The sequence below is a fragment of the Chelonoidis abingdonii genome, chromosome 17, assembly GCF_003597395.2.
Source record: "Chelonoidis abingdonii isolate Lonesome George chromosome 17, CheloAbing_2.0, whole genome shotgun sequence".
Taxonomy (NCBI): domain Eukaryota; kingdom Metazoa; phylum Chordata; order Testudines; family Testudinidae; genus Chelonoidis; species Chelonoidis abingdonii.
The window spans coordinates 41,867,816-41,880,262 of NC_133785.1; the positions used below are offsets into that span (position 1 = coordinate 41,867,816).

General features: G+C 49.0%; 1 protein-coding gene across 8 annotated transcripts in view; it reads right to left on the reverse strand.

Moving 5' to 3' along the window:
* Positions 1 to 12,447, reverse strand: part of PLXNB1 (plexin B1) — a 281,915-nt gene that overhangs the window by 132,252 nt on the left and 137,216 nt on the right. For all 8 annotated transcript variants that reach the window (XM_075073224.1, XM_075073226.1, XM_075073222.1 and 5 more), the window contains one exon: positions 2,500 to 2,682. In XM_075073224.1, the coding sequence (XP_074929325.1) occupies positions 2,500 to 2,682 (183 nt within the window). The remainder of the gene's footprint in view (positions 1 to 2,499; positions 2,683 to 12,447) is intronic.

Consider the following 12,447-nt stretch of genomic DNA (forward strand, 5'->3'; position numbering starts at 1 on the left):
GCTGGTGCCACTAGCCCCAGTGCCCCCATCTTTGAGAGTATCAGAGGGGTAGCCATGTTAGTCTGGACCTGTAAAAGCAGCAAAGGATCCTGTGGCATGCATCCAATGAAGTGGGTATTCACCCACGAAAGCTCATGCTCCAAAACATCTTCGAGAGGTGCCCCCCACGGCCTCTGCCCCCTTGAGCAGCAGCCCCCCAGCTAAGATTTAGTCAGGAGTATTTATAGTACAAGTCACAAGCAGGTCACAGGCCATGAATTGTTGTTTATTGCCTCTGATCTGTCCATGACTTCTACTAAAAATACCGAGGACTAAATTGCAGCCTTACTTATTCTTAATTGAGAGCATGCTGAGTTTGAGCACAAGCCATCAGATGGCGCTGCTATCCAGCAGAGACTTACTTCTCTGGAATGGTGAATGGGCAAGACAGAAGTTGTTTCAGCCCTTAGTAGTAATAGATTGTGGCATGTAAGTGACAAACATCACAGGGAGACAGGACCATTCAGTGTCTTCTTGTAGGTTTGTCACGATAATTGATCTGAGTGACTAAACAATTCTACTTTGGGAATTATGATTCTCTGCAGTCTTTCCCAAGTTCCAGTGAAGTAGATCAGCATTATTGTCCCTAATTTGCAGAGGAGGAAACTGAGGAACAGAGACATGACATGTCACCTATGGAGTCAGTGGAAAATTTGGGAACCAAAGCCAGATCCCAACTCCGAGATGTGTACCACAAGCACATCCTTCCTCCCAGAGATAAAGAAAAAATGGGCCCACAATAGGACAGTGTTCCAGTCCTGCCTGAGTGCTCTGGAATACCATTCCAGCACTCTTTTGGGGAATGGGAACAGTTTTCTGCTACTTCTGCTAATTCTAACCACTTCCGAGCCTCTGTGCAGGGGTTGAATGGGGCCCCAATTCTAGTGCTGGTGGAGGGCTCCAGTCCTGGGCCAGGGGGTTCCCTCCCCTCCCTGATTGCAAAGAGTTCTCCAAGCCAGCAGGTGCTGGGCCCCGGTAGGGGGCACTCAGAGGTGGGTCAGCACAGAGGGAGCCTGGGATGCTGTAGCTGTGTAGTAGTAGGATTTTGTGTTTGTATTTTGTATAATTTAGAATGAAGGATAAAGAATAATAATGTAGCATGCATTAAATGTATGATTTGACCATATCCTACCAGCCACCCTTTCTGAAAGCAGAAAAGAATGGCCTAGTGTGCCATAGGTAAAGATGCATCAGCCAGAATCTTGTGTCTGAAGCTGATTTCAAGGCAGTGACAGACCTTTAGGGTCACCATTTTGTTGTAGGTTTAGCATTCTAAAATAAGTAAAAGAATGCAATGATTGTTTTCTCCTGCACTGCAATGTGATGTTCCTGTTCAAATGCTTTGTGTAAATCAATCTGGTTTTGTGTGTGAATGAGGAACGTGTGTGATAGAAGATAAGTGTGAAGGCCATCACCAGACCAGATGTTCTAGGGAGGAATCAGGGACGGATGTAAAGGCGCCTGGAGGTTGCAACATGACCCTATTGAGACGTCAGAGGAGAGCAGATTGAGAACTCTAAAAGATGAGACAGGCACCTATCAATGGGGACAAGATAGCTGTGATCAAAACCAGCATGGGGTAACTCCTTGAGAGACTGATGAAAGAACAAAATAAAGGATGAGAAGAACAATTTAAGAAAACAAGCACTCGTCAAACAGCAGTTGATTACAGCATGACAGTGCAAAGCTCACTGATCCCAACGAAGGAAGATCACTATATAAACAAGGTGCTTTGCCATGAAACTTTGAGTTCATCCTGCCATGACTTCCCCAGAGCATCGTGTCGCAACCGACAGAACCCGGCTCCTCTCTACCCGTGATCAACCTAGCTGGACACTAGATTGATCTGGACTCTGGACTGGTAACTATAACGTCAACTGGAGGGACGTGTGTGTGTGTGATTGAATGCATATGCTAATTGTTGTATCTCCAATAAGCACAGCGTATTGCCTTTTCCCCTGGAAAAGATCCTATGTGCTTCTTATAAGCATAACAGCTGGACCAGGCAAGTGAGCTTAGGGGCCAGATCCACGAGGAGCCCAGGGCAGAACTGGAGTAGGGCAACGTTGGGAGCTAGGTAGAAAAGCCATCCAGACAGCAGAGACTCCAGCTAGGCAAACATAGGGAGAAGGCAGGGGTGGGATGGGCTGTGCAGGGAGTCACCCCCTGCTCCTCTGGGCCTCCTCCAGCTCCCTCTATCATCCTTCCACCTCCCCCCAACTACCTCTAGCTCCCTTTGCTCCTGTGCACCCTCCTAGGACATTGCACTGCCTCCTCCTGCCCCAATATGTACCTCAGCTCCACCCCCATTCAAGTGAGCTTCCACCACCTCTGGGGTTCTGACACTTCTGTTTTTAAGACTCCGGCACACAATAGGAGCACCTCAGTTGTCACCACTCCACGCCTGACCCTCACCAGTAATGCCTTTTCTTCGTGCTGCCTGTCCAAGCCAACTCCTACCTTGTGCAGTTGGCCTCTGCTGTCCCCCAGAAAAGCAATGGTGTGGCCATCTTCCACATTCACGGCCACAGCAGTCAGACGGGCTTCCAGCTTCTCCAGGATGGGGGCTGTTTCAAGAGGCACCCGACTGGCCATAGGACTGGGGGTGTGATCCGAGCCGCAGGGGTATGCGTCCAAAGTGTCCTTTGTGGGGAAGGAAAGAAGAAAGGAGAGAGCATTCCAAAAAGGAAACCAGGATCTTTAACATCTATTACTCCTTTACCCTCCCTATCCCCTTCCACTCAGGCATCTCAGTGTGCATCCCAAATGTAAATTAATTGAGCCTTAAATCCCCTTGGAGGCAGATCAGCATTATCCTCACTTTACAAAGGAAGGTGAGGCACAGAGAGGTTAAGGGATAAACCCAAGACCTGACTGTCAGTCAGTGACAGTTTGAGGCCAAGCGCAGACATCACTCTCCCTTAACAGATACTGGATCGCCCCAAGCACTTTATTCCTTTGCAGAAGGATCTAGGTCTCCTAGTACTCAGACCTGTGGCTTAGGTAAATACTTGAGACACACACCTAGGTGCTCGAAATTCAGCAGAGAGAAGTTTTTATTGAGACACCCCAGTGTGTTTCTAGGAGATACGGTGCTATCATCTTTCAGGTGAGTTTAGATTAAACTGATTTTCTTAAAGACTTTTTTCATACATACTTCCCCCCTCTTGGAATCATTGCAAGGCAGAGTGAAGATTGTCTGAATGCCCCAATTGTACATTACTTTTTAAGTCTACACTATGGGAACTATACTGGCAAAACTATGGCACTGTAGCTATATTGGCATAATGCAGACTACACTGATGGAAGGGATTTCTCCATTGGTGTAGGAACTCCACCTCCCCAAGTGATGGTAGCTAGAGTATGTCTACATTACAGGATTATTCCGATTTTACAGAAACCGTTTTTTAAAAACAGATTGTATAAAGTTGAGTGCACGCTGCCACACTAAGCACATTAATTCGGCGGTGTGCGTCCATGTACCGAGGCTAGTGTCAATTTCTGGAGCATTGCACTGTGGGTAACTATCCCATAGTTCCCGCAGTCTCCTCCACCCATTGGAATTCTGGGTTGAGATCCCAGTGCCTGATGGGGCAAAAAACATTGTCGCGGGTGGTTCTGGGTACAGCCTCACCCCTCCCTCCGTGCAAGTAACAGACAACTGTTTCGAGCCTTTTTTCCTGGGTGAACTGTGCAGACGCCATAGCACGGCAAGTATGAAGCCTGCTCAGCTCAAGACAGCAGTCATGGACGTTGTAAACACCTCGCACATTCTCGTGCAGTCGATGCTGAACCAGGACTTGCAAAACCAGGCGAGGAGAAGGCAGCTATGGCAGCGCGGCGACAAGAGTGATGAGGATATGGACACAGAATTCTCTCAAACCGCGAGCCCCTGCGCTTTGGAGATTATGCTGGTAATGGGGCAGGTTCTAGCCATGGAACACCGATTTTGGGCCCGGGAAACAAGCACAGACTGGTGGGACCGCATAGTATTGCAGGTATGGGACGATTCCCAGTGGCTGCGAAACTTTGGCATGGATAAGAGCACTTTCATGGAACTTTGTGACTTGCTTTCCCCTGCCCTGAAACGCCAAAATACCAAGATGAGAGCAGCTCTCACAGTTGAGAAGCAAGTGGCGATAGCCCTCTGGAAGCCTGCAATGCCAGACAGTTATCGGTCAGTCGGGAATCAATTTGGAGTGGGAAAATCTACTGTGGGGGCTGCTGTGATGCAAGTAGCCAAAGCAATCATTAAGTTGCTGCTACGAAAGGCAGTGACTCTAGGAAATGTGCAGGTCATAGTGGATGGCTTTGCTGCAATGGCATTGTCTAACTGTGGTGGGGCGACACATGGAACCCATATCCCTATCTTGGCACCGGAGCACCAGGGCACCCAGTACATAAACCGCAAGGGATACTTTTCCATGGCGCTGCAAGCACTGGTGGCTCACAAGGGACATTTCACCAACATCCACGTGGGATGGCAGGAAGGGTTCATGACGCTCGCATCTTCAAACACTACTCTGTTTAAACGGCTGCAGCAAGGGAATTACTTCCCAGACCAGAAAACAACAGTTGGGGATGTTGAAATGCCTGTAGTTATCCGGGGGGACCCAGCCTACCCTTTGATGCCATGGCTCATGAAGCCATACACAGGCAGCCTGCACAGTGGTCAGGAGTTGTTCAACAACAGGCTGAGCAAGTGCAGAATGGTGGTAGAATGTCCATTTGGCCATTTAAAGGCGCACTGGCGCACATTGCTGATTCGCTCAGGCCTCAGCCAAACCAACGTCCCCTTTGTTATTGCTACTTGCTGTGTGCTCCACAATCTCTGTGAGAGTAAGAGGGAGACCTTTATGGCGGGGTGGGAGGCTGAGGCAAATCACCTGGCCGCTGATACGCACAGCCCAAACACCAGGCAATTAGAAGAGCACACCCGGAAGCGGTGTGCATCAGAGAAGCTTTGAAAACCACGGGCCAGGGTACGGTGTGACTGTTGTGTTTGTTTCTCCTTGATGAACCACCCTTCCCCCGGCCCTTGATTGACTCATTCCTGCAAGCCACCACACCTCTCGTTTACCGCTACTTCCTAAGGAAATAAAGTCATTCCATTTAAAAATCATGTATTCTTTATTAATTAATTATAAAAAAGAGGAGAGAACTGACAAGGTAGCCCGGTGGGTTTTAGGAGGAGGACAGGAGGGAAGGAAAAGGCCCACTAAAAAAATTTCAAAATAATGACAGCCTTTTGGTTAGGCTGTCCACTGGGGTGGAATGGGCGGGTGCACGGACCCTCCCCCCACGCGTTCTTAGTCATCTGGTGGATGAGGAGGCTAAGGAACATGGTGATGGGGGAGGGTGGTTATACAGGGGCTGCAGCGGCACTCTGTGATCCTGCTGTTATTCCTGAAGCTCCACCAGACACCAGAGCACGTCAGTTTGATCACACAGCAGCCCCAGCATTGCTCTCCAACACCTCAGATCTTCCTGCTGCCACCTCTCATCTCGAGCGTCTCTCCTCTCCTCACGTTCGTCCCTCCTGTCCTCACAGTCACTGGAATCTTTCCTGTATTTTGATACCATGTCCTTCCACTCATTCAGATGAGCTCTTTGATTGCGGGTCACTTCCATGATTTCCGAGAACATTTAGTCTAGCGTCTTTTTTTTCCACCGCCTTATCTGAGATAGCCTTCGGGACGGAGGAGGGAGACTTGAAAAATTTGCAGCTGCAGGAGGGAGGGAAAAAAGGGAGATAAGTATTTAAAAAGATACATTTTACAGAACAATGGTTATACTCTTTCATGGTGAACAACACTATTCACCTTACACAGCACATGTGATCTCACTACAAGGTCACATTTTGCATCTGAATACTGAGTGCCTGTGGCTTTGGTGTTAGAGATCACAGATGCAGGTCTGGGCAGTAGAATTTGGCTTGCATGCGGCCATGTTAAAGCATTGTCTTCCGGCTTCTACAGCCTTCACATACCCAGCGCCCTCCTTTCTCAAATAGCAAGCAAAGCCTGTTGAGTGCTGCTTCTTTCCTGTTAACGTGCAGCACCAGAACCGCCCCCATCCAATTCTGTGGGATGATCGCTTTACCCCTCCCCCCACCGCGTGGCTGGTATCATGGAAGATCGGTACTAGCCACCCTCCCATGCACCATGTGACTGGTAGCAGGGAAGATCCCAGCTAGCCAAACGCGAAACAGCTCAGCGCCAATCACACCCCCCTCCTCCCCCTGCTTGGCTAAATGCAGGGAAGGATTTCTTTTAAGCCACAGGCGAAGAGCCCAACCATCTCTGTCCCCTTAATTAAATTTCTGTATTTCAACCAGGTTACCATGAACGATATCACTATCCTGAGGATAACACAGAGAGATAAAGAACGGATGTTGCTTGAATGCCAGCAAACACCAGGACCATACACAGCTAGGCTTTGTTATGCAATGATACCAGATTACTTGCTACACGCATGGCGTGGTCAAGTGTCCTACCATGGAGGACAGAATAAGGCTGCCCTGCCCAGAAACCTTCTGCAAAGGCTTCTGGAGTACCTCCAGGAGAGTTTCATGGAGATGTCCCTGGAGGATTTCCGCTCCATCCCCAGACATATTAACAGACTTTTCCAGTAACTGTACTGGCCACGAATGCATCCCAACTCCTCAGGGCAAATTAATCATTAAAAACGCTTGCTCTTAAACCATGTTTTATTTTTTACAAAAGGTACACTCACCAGAGGTCCCTTCCATGGCTTCATTGTCTGGGATATTGGCTTCGGAGTGTTCTTCTGTCAGGCTGAGAAAAAGCTCCTGGCTGTTGGGGCAAACAGAGTGCTGTGTGTTCTCTGCAAGCTCGTCCTTCTCTTCCTCCTCCTCATCTTCCCGGTTCGCAGAATCCTCAGGTACGGTTAAGATTACCCCCACCTCAGAATCCACGGACAGGGGTGGGGTACTGGTGGTGGACCCCCCTAGAATTGCACACAGCTCAGCGTAGAAACGGCATGTTTGTGGCCCTGCCCCGGACCTTCTGTTTGCTTCTTTGGTTTTCTGGTAGGCTTGTCTGAGCTCCTTAACTTTCAGACGGCACCATACTGAGTCCCTGCTGTGGCCTCTCTCCATCATGGCCTTGGAAATTTTTTGAAATGTTTTTTCATTTTGTCTTTTGGAACAGAGTTTTGTTAGCACAGAATCCTCTCCCCATATAGCGATCAGATCCAGTACCTCTCGTGCGGTCCATGCTGAAGCTCTTTTTCAATTCTCAGACTGCACAGTTATCTGTGCTGATGAGCTCTGCGTGGTCACCTGTGCTGATCAGCTCTCCACGCTGGGCAAACAGGAAATGAAACTCAAAAGTTCGCGGGGCTTTTCCTGTCTACTTGGCCAGTGCATCCGACTCCAGATTGCTGTCCAGAGTGGTCACAATGGTGCACTGTGGGATAGCTCCTGGAGGCCAATACTGTCGAATTGTGGCCACACTAACCCTATTCCAAAATGGCATTACCGATTTGAGCGCTACTTCCCTCGCTGGGGAGGAGTACAGATATCGATATTAAGAGCCCTTTATATTGAAATAAAGGGCTTCGTTGTGTGGACGGGGGCAGGGTTAATTCAGTTTAATGCTGCTACATTCTGTATAAACATGTGGTGTAGACCAGGCCTAGGTCAATGAAAGCATTCTTTCATTTACTTAGTTGAATCTATATTGGGGGCCAGGTCAGCATAGCTACTTCACTCAGGGGTGTGGATTGTTCACACCCTCAGCGATGCAGCTACATTGATCTAAATGTTAAGTATAGTCCAGGCCTAACTGTAACCTTAACTCTGAATTCTCTGGGTTTATAACACTTGTTTCTGAGATATTCATGGATTCCAAAGCCAGAAAGGACCTCTGTGATAATCTAGTCCAGGGGTGTGCAAACTTTTTGGCCTGAGGCCACATCAGGGTTGTGAAACGGTATGGAGGGCTGGGTAGGGAAGGCTGTGCCCCCCAAAACAGCCTGCCCCCCACCCTCTTCCAGCCCCCCTCAGAACCTCCAACCCATTCAACCTCCCCTGCTCCTGTTGAAACTACAGGCAATGGGAATGCTCCCAGTCAGATAGCAATATTTAGCAGACTGGAGAGACTGCTTCCCTTAGGAGCCTATATACCTGCTTTGGGATCATGGGTCCTCACCTGTGGTTGACTGAACCCTTCCTGAATGGCATAGGGCCTATCACAAAACCTGCAGGTAACTGCCTCTGATGACTCATCACACTCTCTGGCTCAGGGCTGACTCATCAGGCTTAAGCAGTCTCAGACTCAGAAGTATCATATTCTGTCAGTACTAGGTCTAACACCAAATTCCCTATGTCGGATGCAAACTTTGTGTTAGGAAATTTTCATCTATAATATTTAGACATTCTGAGGGTGTTTCAGTAATGGCAGCATGAGACCTCCAGTATATGTCACTCAGACTGAAGTCCCCCACAATCATGCAGATTTTTCCCTGTTATACGTAAGTGTTTAAGAAGCAATCCTGTTCCCTAATGCGATTTCATGCTCTGTAGCTGACACACACTAGTACCCGATCTTGTGGTTTATCTGTTAAGACAGAGATCCATAAGCATTCAAGATCTTTTCTTCCAAGTTATCAGTGACTCAGAAACAAGTATTTCCATTTTTGGCATGGAGTGCCACTCCCTCTCTCCTTTTGCCCACTTGATCATTCCTAACTAGATAATAACATTTTAACATTCCAATCAGGCAAATCACCCTACCAGGCATCAGATCTGGATCAAATTTATGCTAATAAAAGAGCAATTCCCATTCTTGTTTGTTATTCAAGCTCCTAGCATTGGTGTATAGACAATTAAAGAATTTAATTACAACAATCCTGTAATATGTTTAACCATTAACTTACTGATAGGTGCTCTCAGCCATAACTCCTTTGTAACTTAGGGGTTTTTTAGGGGTGGGGGGTTGGATTTTCATTATTTTTTTTTTTACCCTATGATGTTTCGTATATGGACACTAAAGAAGAAACCCCAAAAGAATACTCCCATACAGTATTTTAAGGCTGCAGAGAAGGCTCCCAGGTCCTGGGTCCTCCAGGAAGTAGCCAACCCCCAAAACAAGAGCACTTGACTCAGGGCTTCCCACTCAGCCCCCAGCCCCAACGAGGCATTGTGCAGAGGGGGCTGGCATAGTCAGCACAGCCCTGGGATCCCAGTTGGTTGAACTCAGCTCAGTGCTCTGGTCTATGCTGCACCGCCCACTGCCCCAGTCCCAGCCCCAGCCCTGCCCTTTCCCCTCCCCTTCCCTTCCCGAGCCTCTGGCTGCCAGGCAAAGGGCAGGTGGGTTCAAGCCCAGTTTCCTGCTGCTGCTCCCAACACCTGGGTCCTAGTGCAACCGCCAGGGACCAGGGTGGAGCTAAGGAATGTTTGGATTTCTGTTGAGGCAACACCCAGAAGCCTCATGCTGGGACAAGGCTCAAAGCTGCCTCCCTGGAGAAGGCGTGGGAGACTCCCAGCTGAGCAGAGCCGAATCCCTTCGGGTCCACTCCTAAACACACAAGAGACAATGGACTGGGGTCTACTGGACTAACACAGGCCTATGTGCCAGGAGCTCCACTCTCACTCTCTCTGGGCCAGGGGAGCCACTGCCTCTTCCTTTTAATTATTTTATTCCCAGCTGGGGTTGTGGTGGAAAGACTTAGGGTGAGCCCATTACAGAGATGGCACGGTTACCTCAGAACCAAGTGTTACAAGCCCAGGAAATCCAAAGGGAAGGTTACACTTCAATCCAAAGTGTGAGGTAAGCAAGGAGGTTCCAAACTTTGTTCCCTGAGACCCACCTATGCAGCTGCAATAGGTACTGCTGCCCACTATCAACACTCCTTGAGGAAAAGTATTAATTTTAATTATTACATCAACGTTTACAGTTTGATAGTGCCTTCTCCCACCTCGCCCACCAGGCAGGCAAGCTATCCTCCCCTTAGACTGATCAAATGGGAAATCAGGCAAGGAGCTGCCAAGCACGCAGCCTGGCCTCCTCGAGCTGCTACACATCCATCAGAGGGAGGGGCATCATGGGGAGTGCGTGGCACCTCACCTCAGCAGGGACCAGGGCCAGCGAGAGGGTGAAGAGGCCATGCAGGTGCCAGAGCCAGCCCCCGCCAACACCCTCCACCTCAGCATACCGCTGAGTACCTTGAGCACATCACCTGGCAGCCCAGTCACAGTCTCCCACCCACCACCCTGGTGCACCTCACAGGTATCCCCTGCCCAGGAAGGAAAGGTTTGGGGGTTGCCAGCGCTGGGGGCCAGGCCTGGGCTTGGGCCAGGCCCAGCCATTACCTGTGACGATCCTGATCACAGCATTGTCCAGGCGGAAACAGAGCAGCACCACCGAGCCCCAGTCCCAGGGGGGCCACAGGGCTGATACTCCGGAGGCCTCGACAGCCATAGACCTCAGGCTGTCGCAGCTCAGAGTGGGAACAGCTGTGAACCCTCCAGCCTCCTCTAGCTGCCCTGGGAGCCGCTGCCTCTTGGGACTGGTCCCTTCTCCTTGCCATCCACCCACCGGCTCCACTATGCCCTCTGTTGCCCGCTTGGAGTGCTGGGCTCCTCTGGCCCGGAGGGGCCATCCCCAGCCACCACTCCACCAGCGAAGGGGATTGGTGGCCAGCTCCCAGCCTGGGACTCCTCCTCCACTTCCCAGTCAGACATAGCGGTGCTAGGTGCCCTGCAGGTGGGAGGGGACCTGCCAGATGGGGGGGGGCGTGACTCGAGCTTTTTAAGGAGCGATTGAATCTTTAAATTGTGCCCCCCACTATCAACTTATACAGTTTTGGGGAGCAACACCCTCTACGTCCCTCTCAAATGCCTCACATTGTTGCACCAGCAGACCACGCAGGACTGTGTTGCAGCCCATTTTTGGGCCACCGTCCACAGTTTGGGAACCCCTGAGGTAAGCAATGCCCAGCTATGGGCCCCAAGCCCTCACTCCACCCTGCAGAGATTCCAGGCAATAGTCAGAGGGCTAGGGCTACTTTTGTGCTCCCAGATTTGACCAAACTGATGTTTCTAGATATGTTTGATTGTTTTCCTCTTCTCCCTTCATGGCATCACTGCAGGGGACAGCGTGAAGAATATTTGAGTGCCCTGTGCACTATTCACCTTACCTTGTTTGTGTTTCTTTTAGGTGTAACTGAATTAACTGAATTTCCTAGGTTTAGGGAGACAAGGTGGGAGACAGAATATCTTTTATTGAACCCACTTCTTGTGGTGAGAGAGACAAGCTTTCAAGTGACACAGAATTCTTCCTCAGGTCTGGGAAATGTGTCATAGTTAAATACAAGTTGGAACAGATTGTTTAGCATAAGTAATTAACATCTATTTCAAGGGACCATTCAGGGTGAAGTGGCCATTTAATACTCTCTCAGTTATGCGGGGACCACAGGAGGGAAAGCAGCTGGGGCAGTTTTAATGGGTTATAGATTGTTGTAATAAGCCATAAAGTCTTCAGAACACGTACAGTAGCTGTGGGTAGAATATTCTGTATTTTTCAAACAGACCAAGAGGCTGGGAATCCCTGCTTTATGTGCACAATGAAACTCCATCTTAAATACGGAGTCACAACCAGTGCCTCCATAAGTAAATCACTCTTTGAATCTTGCTAAATACTTGGCCTCAATGATATTGTGCAGCAGTGAGTTCCACAATCCAGTTATGCCTGGTGTGAAAGACTCTTAGGCTCTGACTCCATGGGTGCTCCGTGGCTGGAGCACTAATGGAAAAAAAAAATAGTGGGTGCTCAGCACCCACCAGCCACAGCTGATTAGGGTGTCGCCAATCATCTCATCTGGGGAGTGGCTTGAGGTAGGGCAGAGAGCAATGAGAGGGTGGGGCCTGGGGGAAAGGGAGGAGTGAGGGCAGGGTCTGGGGGCGAAGCAGGGGTGGAGCACCCCTGGGGAAAAGTAAAAACCAGTGCCTATGGAAAAACTATTTCCTTGTATCTGTTTTAATTTCACACATTTCAATCTTATTGAATATTCCCTTTTCTTGTATATAAAAACAGAGAGAGTAGACGCTCCCAATTTACCTTCTCTCTAGGATTATCATTTTGTTTATTTTAGTACACTCCCCTTTTTTCCTCTACACAAACCCAAACTTTTCTAAGCATTTTTCCATGTCCCTAATCATTCTTATCATCCTTCTCTGAATTCCTCTAATTCTGCAATATCCTTTGTGCGACTGGGTGAACTATACTGCACACAGTATTCCATCTGAGGATAACCCTTCACTTTATATGACGGCATTATGATACTCTTCATATTATTCTCCATCCCATTCCTTATGCATCCCAAGTACATTTTTTTAACTGCAGCTATACACGGAGCAGAAGTCTTCATAGACGACACCTAGGT